The 12,432-nt window shown below is 40.2% G+C and overlaps 1 protein-coding gene across 14 annotated transcripts in view; it reads right to left on the bottom strand.

Annotated features, from left to right (window-relative positions):
* The window catches only part of LOC123839428 (uncharacterized), a 280,569-nt gene that overhangs the window by 164,222 nt on the left and 103,915 nt on the right, over nucleotides 1-12,432 (bottom strand). For 10 of the 14 annotated variants that reach the window (XM_064586484.1, XM_064586483.1, XM_045868913.3 and 7 more), the window contains exon 2: nucleotides 5,487-5,719. The exons of 1 other annotated variant lie outside the window; for it this stretch is intronic. In XM_064586484.1, coding sequence (XP_064442554.1) covers nucleotides 5,487-5,656 — 170 coding nt within the window. In that variant the 5' untranslated portion in view covers nucleotides 5,657-5,719. 3 more of the 14 variants (XM_064586487.1, XM_064586481.1, XM_064586482.1) reach the window with 2 other exon arrangements.

The following is a 12,432-nucleotide window of genomic DNA, read 5'->3' as shown; positions in this document are numbered from 1 at the left end:
AAACAGTAAATGAGCACTGGCTTCAACTTAAAGTCAATAGTTCCATTAGCCCCTAACAAAGAAGTCAGTCCGTCTTTGAAGCTTTGAAGCCAGGCATTGACTTCTCTTCCTTAGCTATGAAAGTCCTAGATGGCTGCTTCTTTCAACAAAAGGCTGTTTTATCTACATTAAAAATATACAGTTTAGTATAAAAATATACAATATGGGTAGCATAATTGGTTAAGTATCTGACTTGGCTTCTGCTTGGGTCGTGATCTCAGGCTCGTGGGATTGAACCCCATGTCAGGCTGTGCTCAGCGTGGAGTCTGCTTGAGATTTTCTCTCCCTCTTCCTCTGTCCTTCCCACTCTCTCTCTCTCTCTAAAATAAACAAATAAATCTTTAAAAAATATATGCTGTTTAATGTAGCTAAACCTTCATTAATTATCTTAACTAGATCTTCTGGAATAACTGGCTAAAGCTTCCACATCAACACTTCCTGCTCCACCTTGCATTTTTATCTTATGGAGGTGGCTTCTCTCCTTAAACCTCATGAAACAATCTCTGTTAGCTTCAAACTTTTCTTCTGCAGCTACCTTACCTCTTTCAGTCTTCCTAGAATTGAAGAGAGCTAGGGCCTTGCTCTGGATTAGGCTTTGGTTCAAAGGAATGCTGTAGCTGGTTTGATCTTTTATTCAGACACTAAAACTTTCTCCATATCAGCAGTAAAGCTGTTTCACTTTCTTATCATTCGTGTGTTCACTAGAGTACCACTTTTCACTTCCTTCAAGAACTTTGTCTTTGCATTCACAACTTGGCTAACTGGTACAAGGGGCCTAGATTTGGGCCTACTTTGGCTTTCCACATGCCTTCCTCACTAAGCTAGCCATTCCTTGTTTTTGATTTCAAGTGAGAGATGTGCAATTCTTCCTTTCCCCTGGCACTTAGAGGCCACTGTAGGATTACTAATTGCCTTAATGTCAATATTGTTGTGTCTCAGGGAGTAGGGAGGACTGAGGAGAGGGAGGACGAGAGAGAAAGATGGGGAATGGCCAGTCAGTGGAACAGTCAGAACACACACATTTACTGAGTTTGCCCTCTTATATGGGTTTGGTTCACGGTGCCCCCAAACAATTCCAATAGTAACATCAAAGACCACTGATCACACATCAGAATGACAAATAGAATAATATGAAAAGTTTGAAATAGTGTGAGAATTACTGAACCATGACACGGAGACATGAAGTGAGCAAATGCTGTTAGAAAAACGGCATAGGCAGACTTGCTCGACTCAGTGTTGCCACAAACCTTCAATTTGTAAAAAACAGCTATCTGTGAAGTGCAATAAGGCAAAGCATAATAAAACAAGGTATGTCTGTAGTCGCAGCAAATATGGCAATGTTTGTCTAATCATGGTGCATACATACAAGGTATATGTGGGAGGACATGGAAGAGTAGGATTTGAATGTCTTGATTCTTGCTACAAAGTACCAGGCAGTAAACTTAGGTGATTCCATTATTTGAAGAGAACATTTGGTCTGAAAAATAGATACCTGGGGAAGGTCTTGACCTGTTGACTTGGGTTTCGTTATTATAAATATAGTGGGCTATACTTTCTCTATGATAGGTTAAGTTCTGAGCCTACAGAAGCTGCCTGGCATTTTTTTCCAGATGAAACTGACTGATTATTTCTCCTATTATTTTCCTTGAACAAAATCACCTCCTCAATATCTGTGGTCAATACTGAACACACACACACACACACACACACACAAATGGAAGCCTCATTTAACAGAGACAAAAATTCACCCCAAAACCTATCCAAGTTTTTTTCCAAATGAAGAGTCATTTCTGCCTCCAATTTTTGGTGTTCCCTGAATTCTTACTTATTATATTGCTATTGAAAGCTATACCTTTAAACCTGACTTGGGTTTCTCAAAATCCTTTCCCTTTAACTCCCCACCTTTCCAAAGCACCCACAGACACACTGCTAATTTGGTTCTGTCTACAAAACCATGAGCTTGTGAGTCATGAAGCAAGGGGTATTGTGTCAGCCAAGGAAGTTTGGACATTCCTCTTCTTACTGCCATGGCGCCCACCCTATCACTGGAAGTGGCTTCTAGTCTATCTAGAAAGCACCAGGATAGGGGGAGAACAGATTTTATATTAGTCTGTAGAGGGTACAGCATATTCAAATATGTGCTAGCCATCAAAACTGCAGGCTAATGATGTGCAACATCATTAGTCTTCAGGGAAATTCAAATCAAAACCACATTGAGATACCACCACCTATACCAGTTAGAATGGAAACAATTGACAAGACAAGAAACAACAAATGTTGGCGAGGTTGTGGAGAAGGGGAACCCGCTTACACTGTTGATGGGAATGCAAGCTGGTGCAGCCACTTTGGAAAACAGTGTGGAGGTTCCTCAAAATTTTAAAAATAGAGTTACCCTATGACCCAGCAATTGCACTACTGGGTATTTACCCCAAAAACACAGATGTAATGAAAAGAAGGGCCACATGCACCCCAATGTTCATAGCAGGAATGTCCACAATAGCCAAACTGGAAGGAGCCAAGATGTCCTTCAACAGATGAATGGATATAGAAGATGTGGTCCATATATACAATGGAATATTACTCAACCATCAGAAAGGATGAATACCCATCATTTGCATCAACATGGATGGAACTGGAGGAGATTATGCTAAGTGAAATAAGTCAAACAGAGAAAGACAATTATCATATGGTTTCACTTATTTGTGGAACATAAGGAATAGCATGGAGGACATTAGGAGAAGGAAGGGAAAAATGAAGGGGGGAAATCAGAGGGGGAGACAAACCATGAGAGACTATGGACTCTGGGAAACAAACTGAGGGTTTTAGAGGGGAGGGGGGTGGGGGGATGAGTGAGCCCGGTGGTGGGTATTAAGGAGGGCACGTATTGCATGGAGCATTGGGTGTTATACGCAAACAATGAATCATGGAACACTACATCAAAAACTAATGATGTACTGTATGGTGACTAATATAACATAATTAAACAAATTATTAAAATTAAAAAAACAAAAAACCATCAAAACTGCAGTCATCCCATATCTACCTGGATCACTGCTGCCTGGGGACCCAGAAAACAGATCCATCTTTCCTTTCCCACTGTAACCACTAATGCCTTTTCACCTTAGTAACTAAATTAGTAACTTCACATTAAAGTTAGCAAAGCTAATCAATGGTTGTGTGAAGAAAATGTTAGCAATTCTTTTTGCTTGTCTTATTTTTCCTTTAAATTCTATGTCTGAGTTGCATATTTATAAAAGTCATAGAAAATAAACACCCAAATAAATATAAATTGTGAGGGCATAACCCCAATGTTTTTATGGCTTCAGAATAGTTGGAAGTCTCAATTCCTGAATCACTTTCTCACAACATGCATTTGGGGAATGTGCTCAACAGACAGATTCTCCCTCACCTTATTAAAACCTCCCTAACAATAATGCTACAGGTAGGGTGGGGGCGGGTTTTTGAGAGGTTTTTTGGTCTGTTTTTTCACCTGACCTACTTTGAATACAGTACCAACTCTTCCACCATTCCTCCTTCAATTTATCTTTGTTCAAGGACCTGAGCAGAACAGAGAAAGATCCTGTGACAGAATAAATAGTGTTCCTTCTCTTTCTCCTACTTTCATTGAGAGAAATTGGATGGTTTGAGGTATATTTCTGATCTGTGATATTAATGGGAAAGACAAATCCTGTATTAAACATCTTGACACAACCTGTCAAGACCCTGTCCTTGGGCATGTGAGGTAAGCCTCAAATGTTACCTAACAAGGGAAATCCTTATATCCTGAATTCAATTACTTGCCATTTCTAACCCAAAGGAGTTGGATTTCAAACTTAATGTTTGTATTACTTGACACAGTTTTTTGCCCTTCCCTACTTCTGTTTAAAGACTATGGGATGTCGGGGCGCCTGGGTGGCTCAGTTGGTTAAACGACTGCCTTCAGCTCAGGTCATGATCCTGGAGTCCCAGGATGGAGTCCCGCATCGGGCTTCCTGCTCAGCAGGGAGTCTGCTTCTCCCTCTGACCCTCCCCCCTCTCATGTGCTCTCTCTCTCTCTCTCTTATTCTCTCTCTCTCAAATAAATAAATAAAATCTTTAAAAAAAAAAAAGACTATGGGATGTCAGGAAGCAGAATCATGAGATCAGCTTTATTCTTTAATTCAATTCAGTGTGCACAGTATCTTACATTTAATAGCCATTCAATGAATATTCATGGATTTGACAGGATTTACTTAAGATAGTGCTTTAAACTAAGGCTTTGGTTCTCCAGCATTAGTGTGAGTCAGAATCACCTGGAGAACTTGTCAAATCACAGATTACCTAACCCCAGTCCCAGAGTTTCTGATTCAGTAGGTCTGGGGAGGGACCCTAGAGCCTACATTTCTATCAAATTCCCAGGTGATCGGGATGGCTATAAGTTGGGGATCACACTTTAAGAACCATGGATCAGAGAAGTGTGTTACATATCTAGGAATAGAGAAACAAGATTAATTTTTCAATATTTAGTTTCCTTATGATAATATAGCCATATTATATTTTTAATTACTAATAAACTATTAAAATTAACAGAATAATGAATAGATTTGGGATTATTTAAATTATGTATGCTGTTGCTATATGACAAAAATATAGATAATTGAAGATTTGGCTCTATAGTCACAATAATATAATTATTATTTGTACAATGTATATTTGAATTATTTTCAGAGATAATCTTATTTCCTTTGGACAGCCTTCAAGCTTCGGGTAATCATCCACATTTTACAAGTGAAGAAAAAGTTCAGAAAGATTGTTTTAAGTGTTCAGAGAGGTTGAGTGCGTTTGTCCTCAAGCCAAACAGCTCTTAAATCGTGAAGTTCACATTAGCACCCAGACTGTTTTAATTCTACTCCCTGTCTCCCATTGCACATCTCCATCTATTGTCTGATGTTACAGTTTTGTGGTGTCCCCAACCCCCCAGTAAGCAGGCCGTAATCAAGGGATTAGGGCTTGAACTGGAATTAGGACACCTGGGTTCCAGACTCCTTTTTCTACTAATTAACTACCACCCCACTTGCGAGGCCGCCGTCAACAGCCAGACCACCCTGGCGCTCTATGTCTCCTACCTGTACACCCACAAGGACGCGGCTTTGAAGCGCTCCGCCTGGACTTCCCACATCAGCTCCGGTTGGAGAGGAAGGTGAGGGAGCTCACCGCCAAGCCCAGGTGGCTGAGAAGCAGCGCCGGCCCCTTCGCCTCCCAGCATCAAGATGCGGGGCTGTGGGCGCTGCAGACACCGCAAAAGCCGAGGCATGCGCCTTTCACCTGGAGAAGCGAGGGACCCGCCTCCCTGATCTGCACCAGCTGGCCACTGATGGGACCGACGCCCACCTGTGCGAGTTCCTAGAGAGTCCCTCCCTCCACAAGCAGGTCAAGTCCTTCAAAGAATGCGTGGCTATCTTACCAACCTGCGTTGGATGGGGGCCCTGAAGGCCAGCGAGGCAGAGTACCTCCGACAAGCCCCGCGCGGTCCTTGGCAGTAAGAACTCAGCTTGTCTGCCTTCCACATGGCCACTGGGTGACTTGCCCCGATCACCATGCTGGGTAGGCATGTTGCAGTATTGCCCTTGCAAAACATTCGCTTAAGATTTTCTTTCTTCCAACCAATTTCACCATTCCTTTCAATAAAGGAATATGGTTCCTAAATTAAAAACAAAAACAGAAACAACAAAAAACGGTAGCAAGAGTATTAATCTTTCTGTGCCTCAGATTCATTCGTGAAAACGATACAATCTGCTTTATCTTCTCCGTAAGATTGTGTGAAAATCAAATTTCATAATGTATTTGCAATTTAATCTAATTATTCATACCTACCTCAGTGCATAAAGAATCTGGAGACAGTTTGGTATATAAAAATAATTTTAAAATCTATAAACTATATTAGAGATTTAAAGTCTAATTTAGGCAGCATGATTATAACTTGTATTATTTTACTTTAGCAGTCTCTGAATTGAATACAAAGATCGATTAGATTAATTGTTAATACTTAAGATACTTAGAGCAAGTTATAAAATAAGGAATATGGAATGACCTAGCTAGGGATATAATCCACTGTGGAACCGGTAAGAATGGGGAAAAAAGCTACAAGGGATTCCATATTCTGAAACAAGTACACAACTCTGGTATGAGGGAAGGAATATTTAGTAGTGCAGCTGTTTCCCCAAAGGGAGGGGGGACTTTGATTCAACCTTTCTCCTACCGACTTCCCTTCTTTCTTCCCTTCAATTGCTTTCCAAAAAGTTTTGAAATATCTGTCTTCTGAATTTCATGTTTGTTCAACATTCTCATGTAATTTCTTTTGCATCTTACTAACATGATATTCTAAATGGAATATAAATTTAAAGCCATTCTCTCAGTGACCCTAATAACCCTTACTTGCTAGGGAATACATGAACATATTATTTCTAGAAACCCAGCCTTCATCTAGTTATGTTCACTTTCATTTAACTCAATTGAACCACAGAATATGGAAACCAAAAGCTACCTTAAGACAACATTGAGTCCCCATTCCCTCATTTCACAGATGAGGCAGAAAGGAGCCTAGACTAGGTTAAATTCACATAGCTACTTTGTGACAAAGCTTGTACTAGAATTAAGTGTTCCACCACTCCTGTGACAGCTTTCTCTTTGCCATACCATGCCACTCCCTCTGGAGCTTACCTAGGAGACTAACACGTTAGAGCTAAATCAAAGGTCCTCACTTGTGAAGCAGAAAGTCCAGAAAAAAAGTGCAGAAGGTACAGAAAAAATTCAGATGGGACCAGACAATGTGCACTGGAGTTGAACCTGATTTACTTAACACTGGCCTGAGGTATGTGGCTTTACCCCAGTGAGCCCCAATTTAATCTTTTATGAAATGGGGACCAAAAATACCTACATTAGAGGACCGATGGTGTGGCAGAACATGGCCAACTCTGCCCAGAATATAGTAGGTAAGTAATAAATATATCCTCCCTCTGTTCCTTATTTATCACACTGTTCCACCTTCTTCAAGTAATATCTTCCACTGATCGATATGTCTTTCCCTTGCATCTGTAGAAGTAAATTCTTGGATCTTCCTTCTTGCCTCTGGCTTTTCCTTTTTCACCCCCTATAATAGTTTTCCCTTCCCTTTCAGACCTACTCTTTTTACCATGAGTGAGCCTAAGATCCCCTTCCCTTTCTCCTCTACACCTTCCTTTACAAACTCCTTTCAGGGCATTCACAATGAGTGGGGATTGCTTACAGTGAAAAGCTGATGCCAGCCATAACCATCTCCCTACTATATTACCCTTCCAACAGTGCTCCTAATACTCTTTTAATAACCAGCAGCCACTATCCAGGCATTTGGAAAACTGGTAATGACACAGTCCCACTCTGGCTTATAATAAATGCCTCAACATTGTGAATATTAAATTTCAGAGTTTTTATTCAATTCTTGTTTCATCCATTGTATGCTCAGTTTTAGGAAGCCTTCATGACATACCTGTTGCCTCAGCAAAATCTGTGACACTTGTCTGAATTCCACTTTGACCTTCCACCCGTGTTGAAATAATTTGAAAGAACAAAAATAAAGAATATTCTTAAGAGAGCCAGAGAATCATTCACTTGAAAATTTCTCCATTATTTTGCAATTCGAAGAAGTCGCCAACATCATTGCAAGATTTGGCTTGTGTACACCTGGAAAATATGAGACTCGAATATTTCATGTTGACACTCTGGCTTCTCTTCCCCTGGGGTTGGGGAGAGAGGCTGAACTGCATGTGTTAATCCTGTCACTGGGCTGTAACTCAGCATATGCCACAGGGGTTTCCTGGTGGTCTCTTTGTCTTTCATATATTTACCCCCACCTCTCCATGCAAAATGAGCTTATTAGCTGTTCATATATTGGAACAAAGGACTGTTCAGGGTTAGCTTTAGCCCCAGGTAAAGAAGTCAGATGTTTATAGGGTTTGATTTTTTTTAAGTCCAAAAGCCTCCTACAGAAAATACTTTTTTTTTTTCTAATAGCTCCATTGAAATCCCCATATTAGTCACTTCTGTGGAATGAAGCAGTGAGAAAAAAAATTATCTGATAAAATATACAAGCTATCTTAAAGCCATGGCACATAAAGCCTCTTTTACTTACTGATCACACTAGATAATTAGTCACTTAGGAGGACTAAACAGAAGAAAATTGTGATAAGAAAGAGGAGGAAAAACAAGGCTTGGAGCATGTCCAAACTTGGAATGGCAACACTATCTAAACAGTTGAAGGAGAAGATAGAAAGGCGATAGCCCCAGAGGCACCCCTCATGATTTTAAAGTGATTGCTTAGGACCAACCCTGATGCTATATATTCATATTTCCGACCATCCATCCATCCATCCATCCATCCATCCATCCATCCATTTAACACGTTTATGTAGTAACTAAATGAAGCGCTGTGATGCTGCATTAAGAACACAGAGTTGAAGAGTCTCAAGTCTTTACTCTTAAAGAACCTACAAAGGAATAAAAGCATCTAAGTAAAATTTATAGATCAGAGTCTTAGATGCCGTCATAGCTATCAACAGATGGTGCTATGATAAGAACTGACATTTGGGGATGCCTGGGTGGCTCAGTTGGTTAAGCGTCTGCCTTCAGCTCGGGTCATGATCCCAGAGTCCTGGGATTGAGCCCCGCATCGGGGTCCTTGCTTAGTGGGGAACCTGCTTCTTCCTCTCCCTCTGCCTGCTGCTCCCCCTGCTTGTGCTTTCTCTCTCTCTCTCTGACAAATAAATAAACTCTTTAAAAAAAAGAACTGACATTTGTTACCTTGTGACAGACACTGTTCTTTAGATGAATTACTCATTACTCCTTCCAATAATGTTTTCAGGTAGATTATATTATCAAGTCCATTTTACAGATGAGAAAATGCTGATAGACCTTAAGTAACTTGCCCAAATCCTACGGATATGATGAGACAAGATTAGGATTTGAGCCCTGATATCAAACTCCAAGTCATTTTCTTAACTCTCTGCTGCGTAGCTCCCAGGAGTCCACAGGAGTCTGAGCAAAACCAAATAAAATCTTGCAGAACTAAATATGAGAAATATTACACAGATTCTAATGGTCTTTGCCACTTGAATTTTTAGCTAGTCAGCAAGGAAATACAGTTCTTCAACTGAAATTGGGAAGAATATATGGTTATTATAGTCATTGCTTCATTCCCTAGAGCCTCAGTATAAACATGACTGGTTGCAAGCTTAAACATCAAGGTTATTCACTGGCAAACTGTATCTTCAAGGATTAAAAAGAGTAAGAAGAACACCTTTGAGTTGTCATGATTTGGCCATTTTCACTGTGAATAGAGATAGGCATTTGAGCATTTCTTAGGCTCACAAAAGAGATAGATGATTAAAAAAAAAAAAAAAAGGATAGGGAGGCCAGTGAAGATTTGTGAGCAAGACAAATTTTGTCAGGGTATAGGGAGGAGACCTAGAAGACTGAGGCATCTAATTTGATACACTTATAAGCCACAAACATGTCTGAATGACCAAGAGCCAGCCACCACCACAAAATAACCAGGATAGGTCCGGAGTCAGCAGGGAAGAGCTGGGAAGAAGGCCAGGCCAATAATGAAAGGGGGCATTAAGGTACACATTAAACTCTCCAAAGGGGAAAAAAAAAATAAGCAAAATTTCCAAGACATCCCTAACAAAAAGTTGAAGTATTAACATTTTTGCTAAAGTAGCAAAAATGACAAATTTGCTGGTTTCACTAAGTACATTATATTGCTTTTTTTTTTTTTTTCCTTGAAGTGGGGAGGTGGTAAAGCTTCACCGAGCAATAGTGAGGATGTAAGAGACTTTTCAAAAGTGGTACATCAACCAATTACTGGGAGTTTGAAGGGAGTTTATTTTCGGGCATTGAGAAATCAGCATATTTGGAGCTGACATCCAATGGCTTAGTCCCATTCCTTGAGCGATTGGGGATTCCAGACGGGAGAGAAGCTGTCCTATTTCAAGGAGTAAAGCTGCCACTGGAACTCAGGGCACTTGATTGAAATTGCAGACATCTGATTTTGTCAGAGTTCGGATCCCTTCCCTTTGAAATGCCCTGCCTTAAGAACCGCTTTAACGCATTGCCAATCTTGCCGGCAACCATGCCTTCCTATGATTGGGAAAATTAATGAACAGTCCCTGGCTACTATAATTAAACCCAAACACTCCTGATTTCAGTATTAAGAAAAAGCCATTGCCCTGATTTTCTCTTGACAACACAAAAATCTTGCCATCCCCAAACTGTTTAATTATTGAAATGAACTGTAACAGCACACCGGATAGGGGCAGAGGTCGCCGAACAGTTCTGGAAGTCAGAATTCGGGCAGGGGCTGACTCAGAGCCTGCCAATGCCTCAGGCTGCAGCCTCAAACCCACACACTTTTTCTCAGGCAGCCAGCCTCTGATAGGTAGGGTGATAGCGGGACTAACTTGCTAGCATTCCAAAGGTCCAACGGTGCTTGCTTGTTTTAAGACAAGCCAAAATATGCTCTGGTGACCACCACGACATTACAATTCCCATGCCCTAACCACATTCCTCTTCTCAGATCCCAGGCATTTTTTTTTGTCTCCCTACGTGCAGTCCAGGATGTAGACAAAATGAATTCCAAGTGACCTATGTGGGGGTGGATTTTTTTTAGAAACAAACAGCAAATTAAGAAAGGAAAAAAACTCCTGTTCTCACTTTTTTTTTTTTTTTTTGGAAGGGAGTGTATATGTTTATTTTCTCAGAGATACTTTCCAGCGGTGACAACAGAACTAGGTTCTATGAAAGTATCTTCTTCCCCCCCCAATTTTAAAATACTAAATATCAGTCCCTTATTTTGTTTAACTTTCTTTTCTGCCTCCCAGACCTAAGTGAACATATGACAATTATTGTCTTTAAATAGAGATGTCCAATTTTCTATGATCCTGGAATAACAACATTTCCTGGAAAGGTAGGGATTTGTTTTTTTTTTCCAATATGTCAATAATACTTAAACTGTTACCAAAGATGATGGGGAAAAAATAGCTGGAAAAGATTGCTAGAGATGTTATTTCTAGGTAAATCAGAGTAAAGGTGTGATTTTCAAATATGTTAGTATTTAATATTCAAGAGTATTACTAAATAATCAAGGAAAGTTATAAAAATAAGTACATTCAATGGTTTGATAAAAAGATAAACCCTAAGCATTTTGTGTGCTCTGAATTACAAATAGAACTTCTCTTTTAAAGAAAAAATAGTATCAGAAGTAACAGGGTTTTTTATAGTATGAGATGGCCTGAAGTAAACTTGTCCTCAATTTTTGTATTCTACACCATTCTCTTGGATGCCACCCTTCCCCCACTGCATGTCTAGTACCAATGGAATCTGTTCTTTCTCTCACTTTATTAAAACTTGTCCTAAGTCTAAGCAACAGTGAAACCTTAAAGGGGCTTAGTAATCTTTTAATTAGAGAACTTGGATATGTGGCCTCTTTTTAGGACCAGCAAAGGTAATGGGTGGACTAGATATTCCTCTCGATGCATACCATTTTAAGCCAAACTAAATAGCTAAGCAATTAAAATTGCACTGGGACAAGAAGCCTAAGCCAGAACTATCCCAGGTAAATGGACCATCTTACATATTTATGTAAATATTTGATAGTAAAGAAACTCATGAGATGGCTATATTCTGTCCTTTTCCTAACCAGACTACCCCTCCTTTTTCTTTCACTTACTGCCCCCACCACTTAAGCTGAACTCCTGGATCAACACCACTAGCTTCCTAGGGTCTCAACTCAACCTTTACCATCTCCAGATAGTCTCCAGTCTTTCTAGATAGATTTGCTGGGGTCAGGTGAGACTTTGATGTCTCCAGGTCAGCCTCCCAAGAGTGAGAGCTCCCTGCCATCACTCAGGCCCTCTGTCCCAGGCCAGCTGCCTGGAAGCCATGAGTCCCCAAGCAAGAAAAGCTTCATGGATTATGCATGGTTCCATGGGTGAAACAATTAGGACATGTGAAATGCAGTAGGACTTTATCATAAGCTGACTTAGCACAAAAACTTAGTACCATGGGAAGAAGTCCTATTTGCCATAATATTATAGTGCATAGAGAAAAACCCTGGCATGGTCATGATGAATTCAGTTGTACCTGTCTCCAGGTACAAATAGGACTGAAAAAAAAAAAAAAATCCCTAGCTGTTTCTTTGGATAAGTTTTGTGAAACTGTAAAGAATAGCTAGCAGTGATTTTCAAACTTTAGTATTTATAAGAATCACCTGGGATCATTTGAAATGATTCCCGGGTTCCATCCTTCAGCAGATTTGATTAGATGCCCAAGAAGTATGTGTAATAAGCCCATCAGGTGATTTGGGCATCAGGGGTCCACACG

The sequence above is a fragment of the Mirounga angustirostris genome, unplaced genomic scaffold (assembly GCF_029215605.1).
Source record: "Mirounga angustirostris isolate CCGP_5_RB_7025 unplaced genomic scaffold, mMirAng1.0.hap1 SCAF_3, whole genome shotgun sequence".
NCBI classification, from domain to species: Eukaryota; Metazoa; Chordata; class Mammalia; order Carnivora; family Phocidae; genus Mirounga; species Mirounga angustirostris.
Note: the sequence above shows the minus strand (reverse complement) of the source record. Positions and strands in the feature narration are given on the sequence as shown.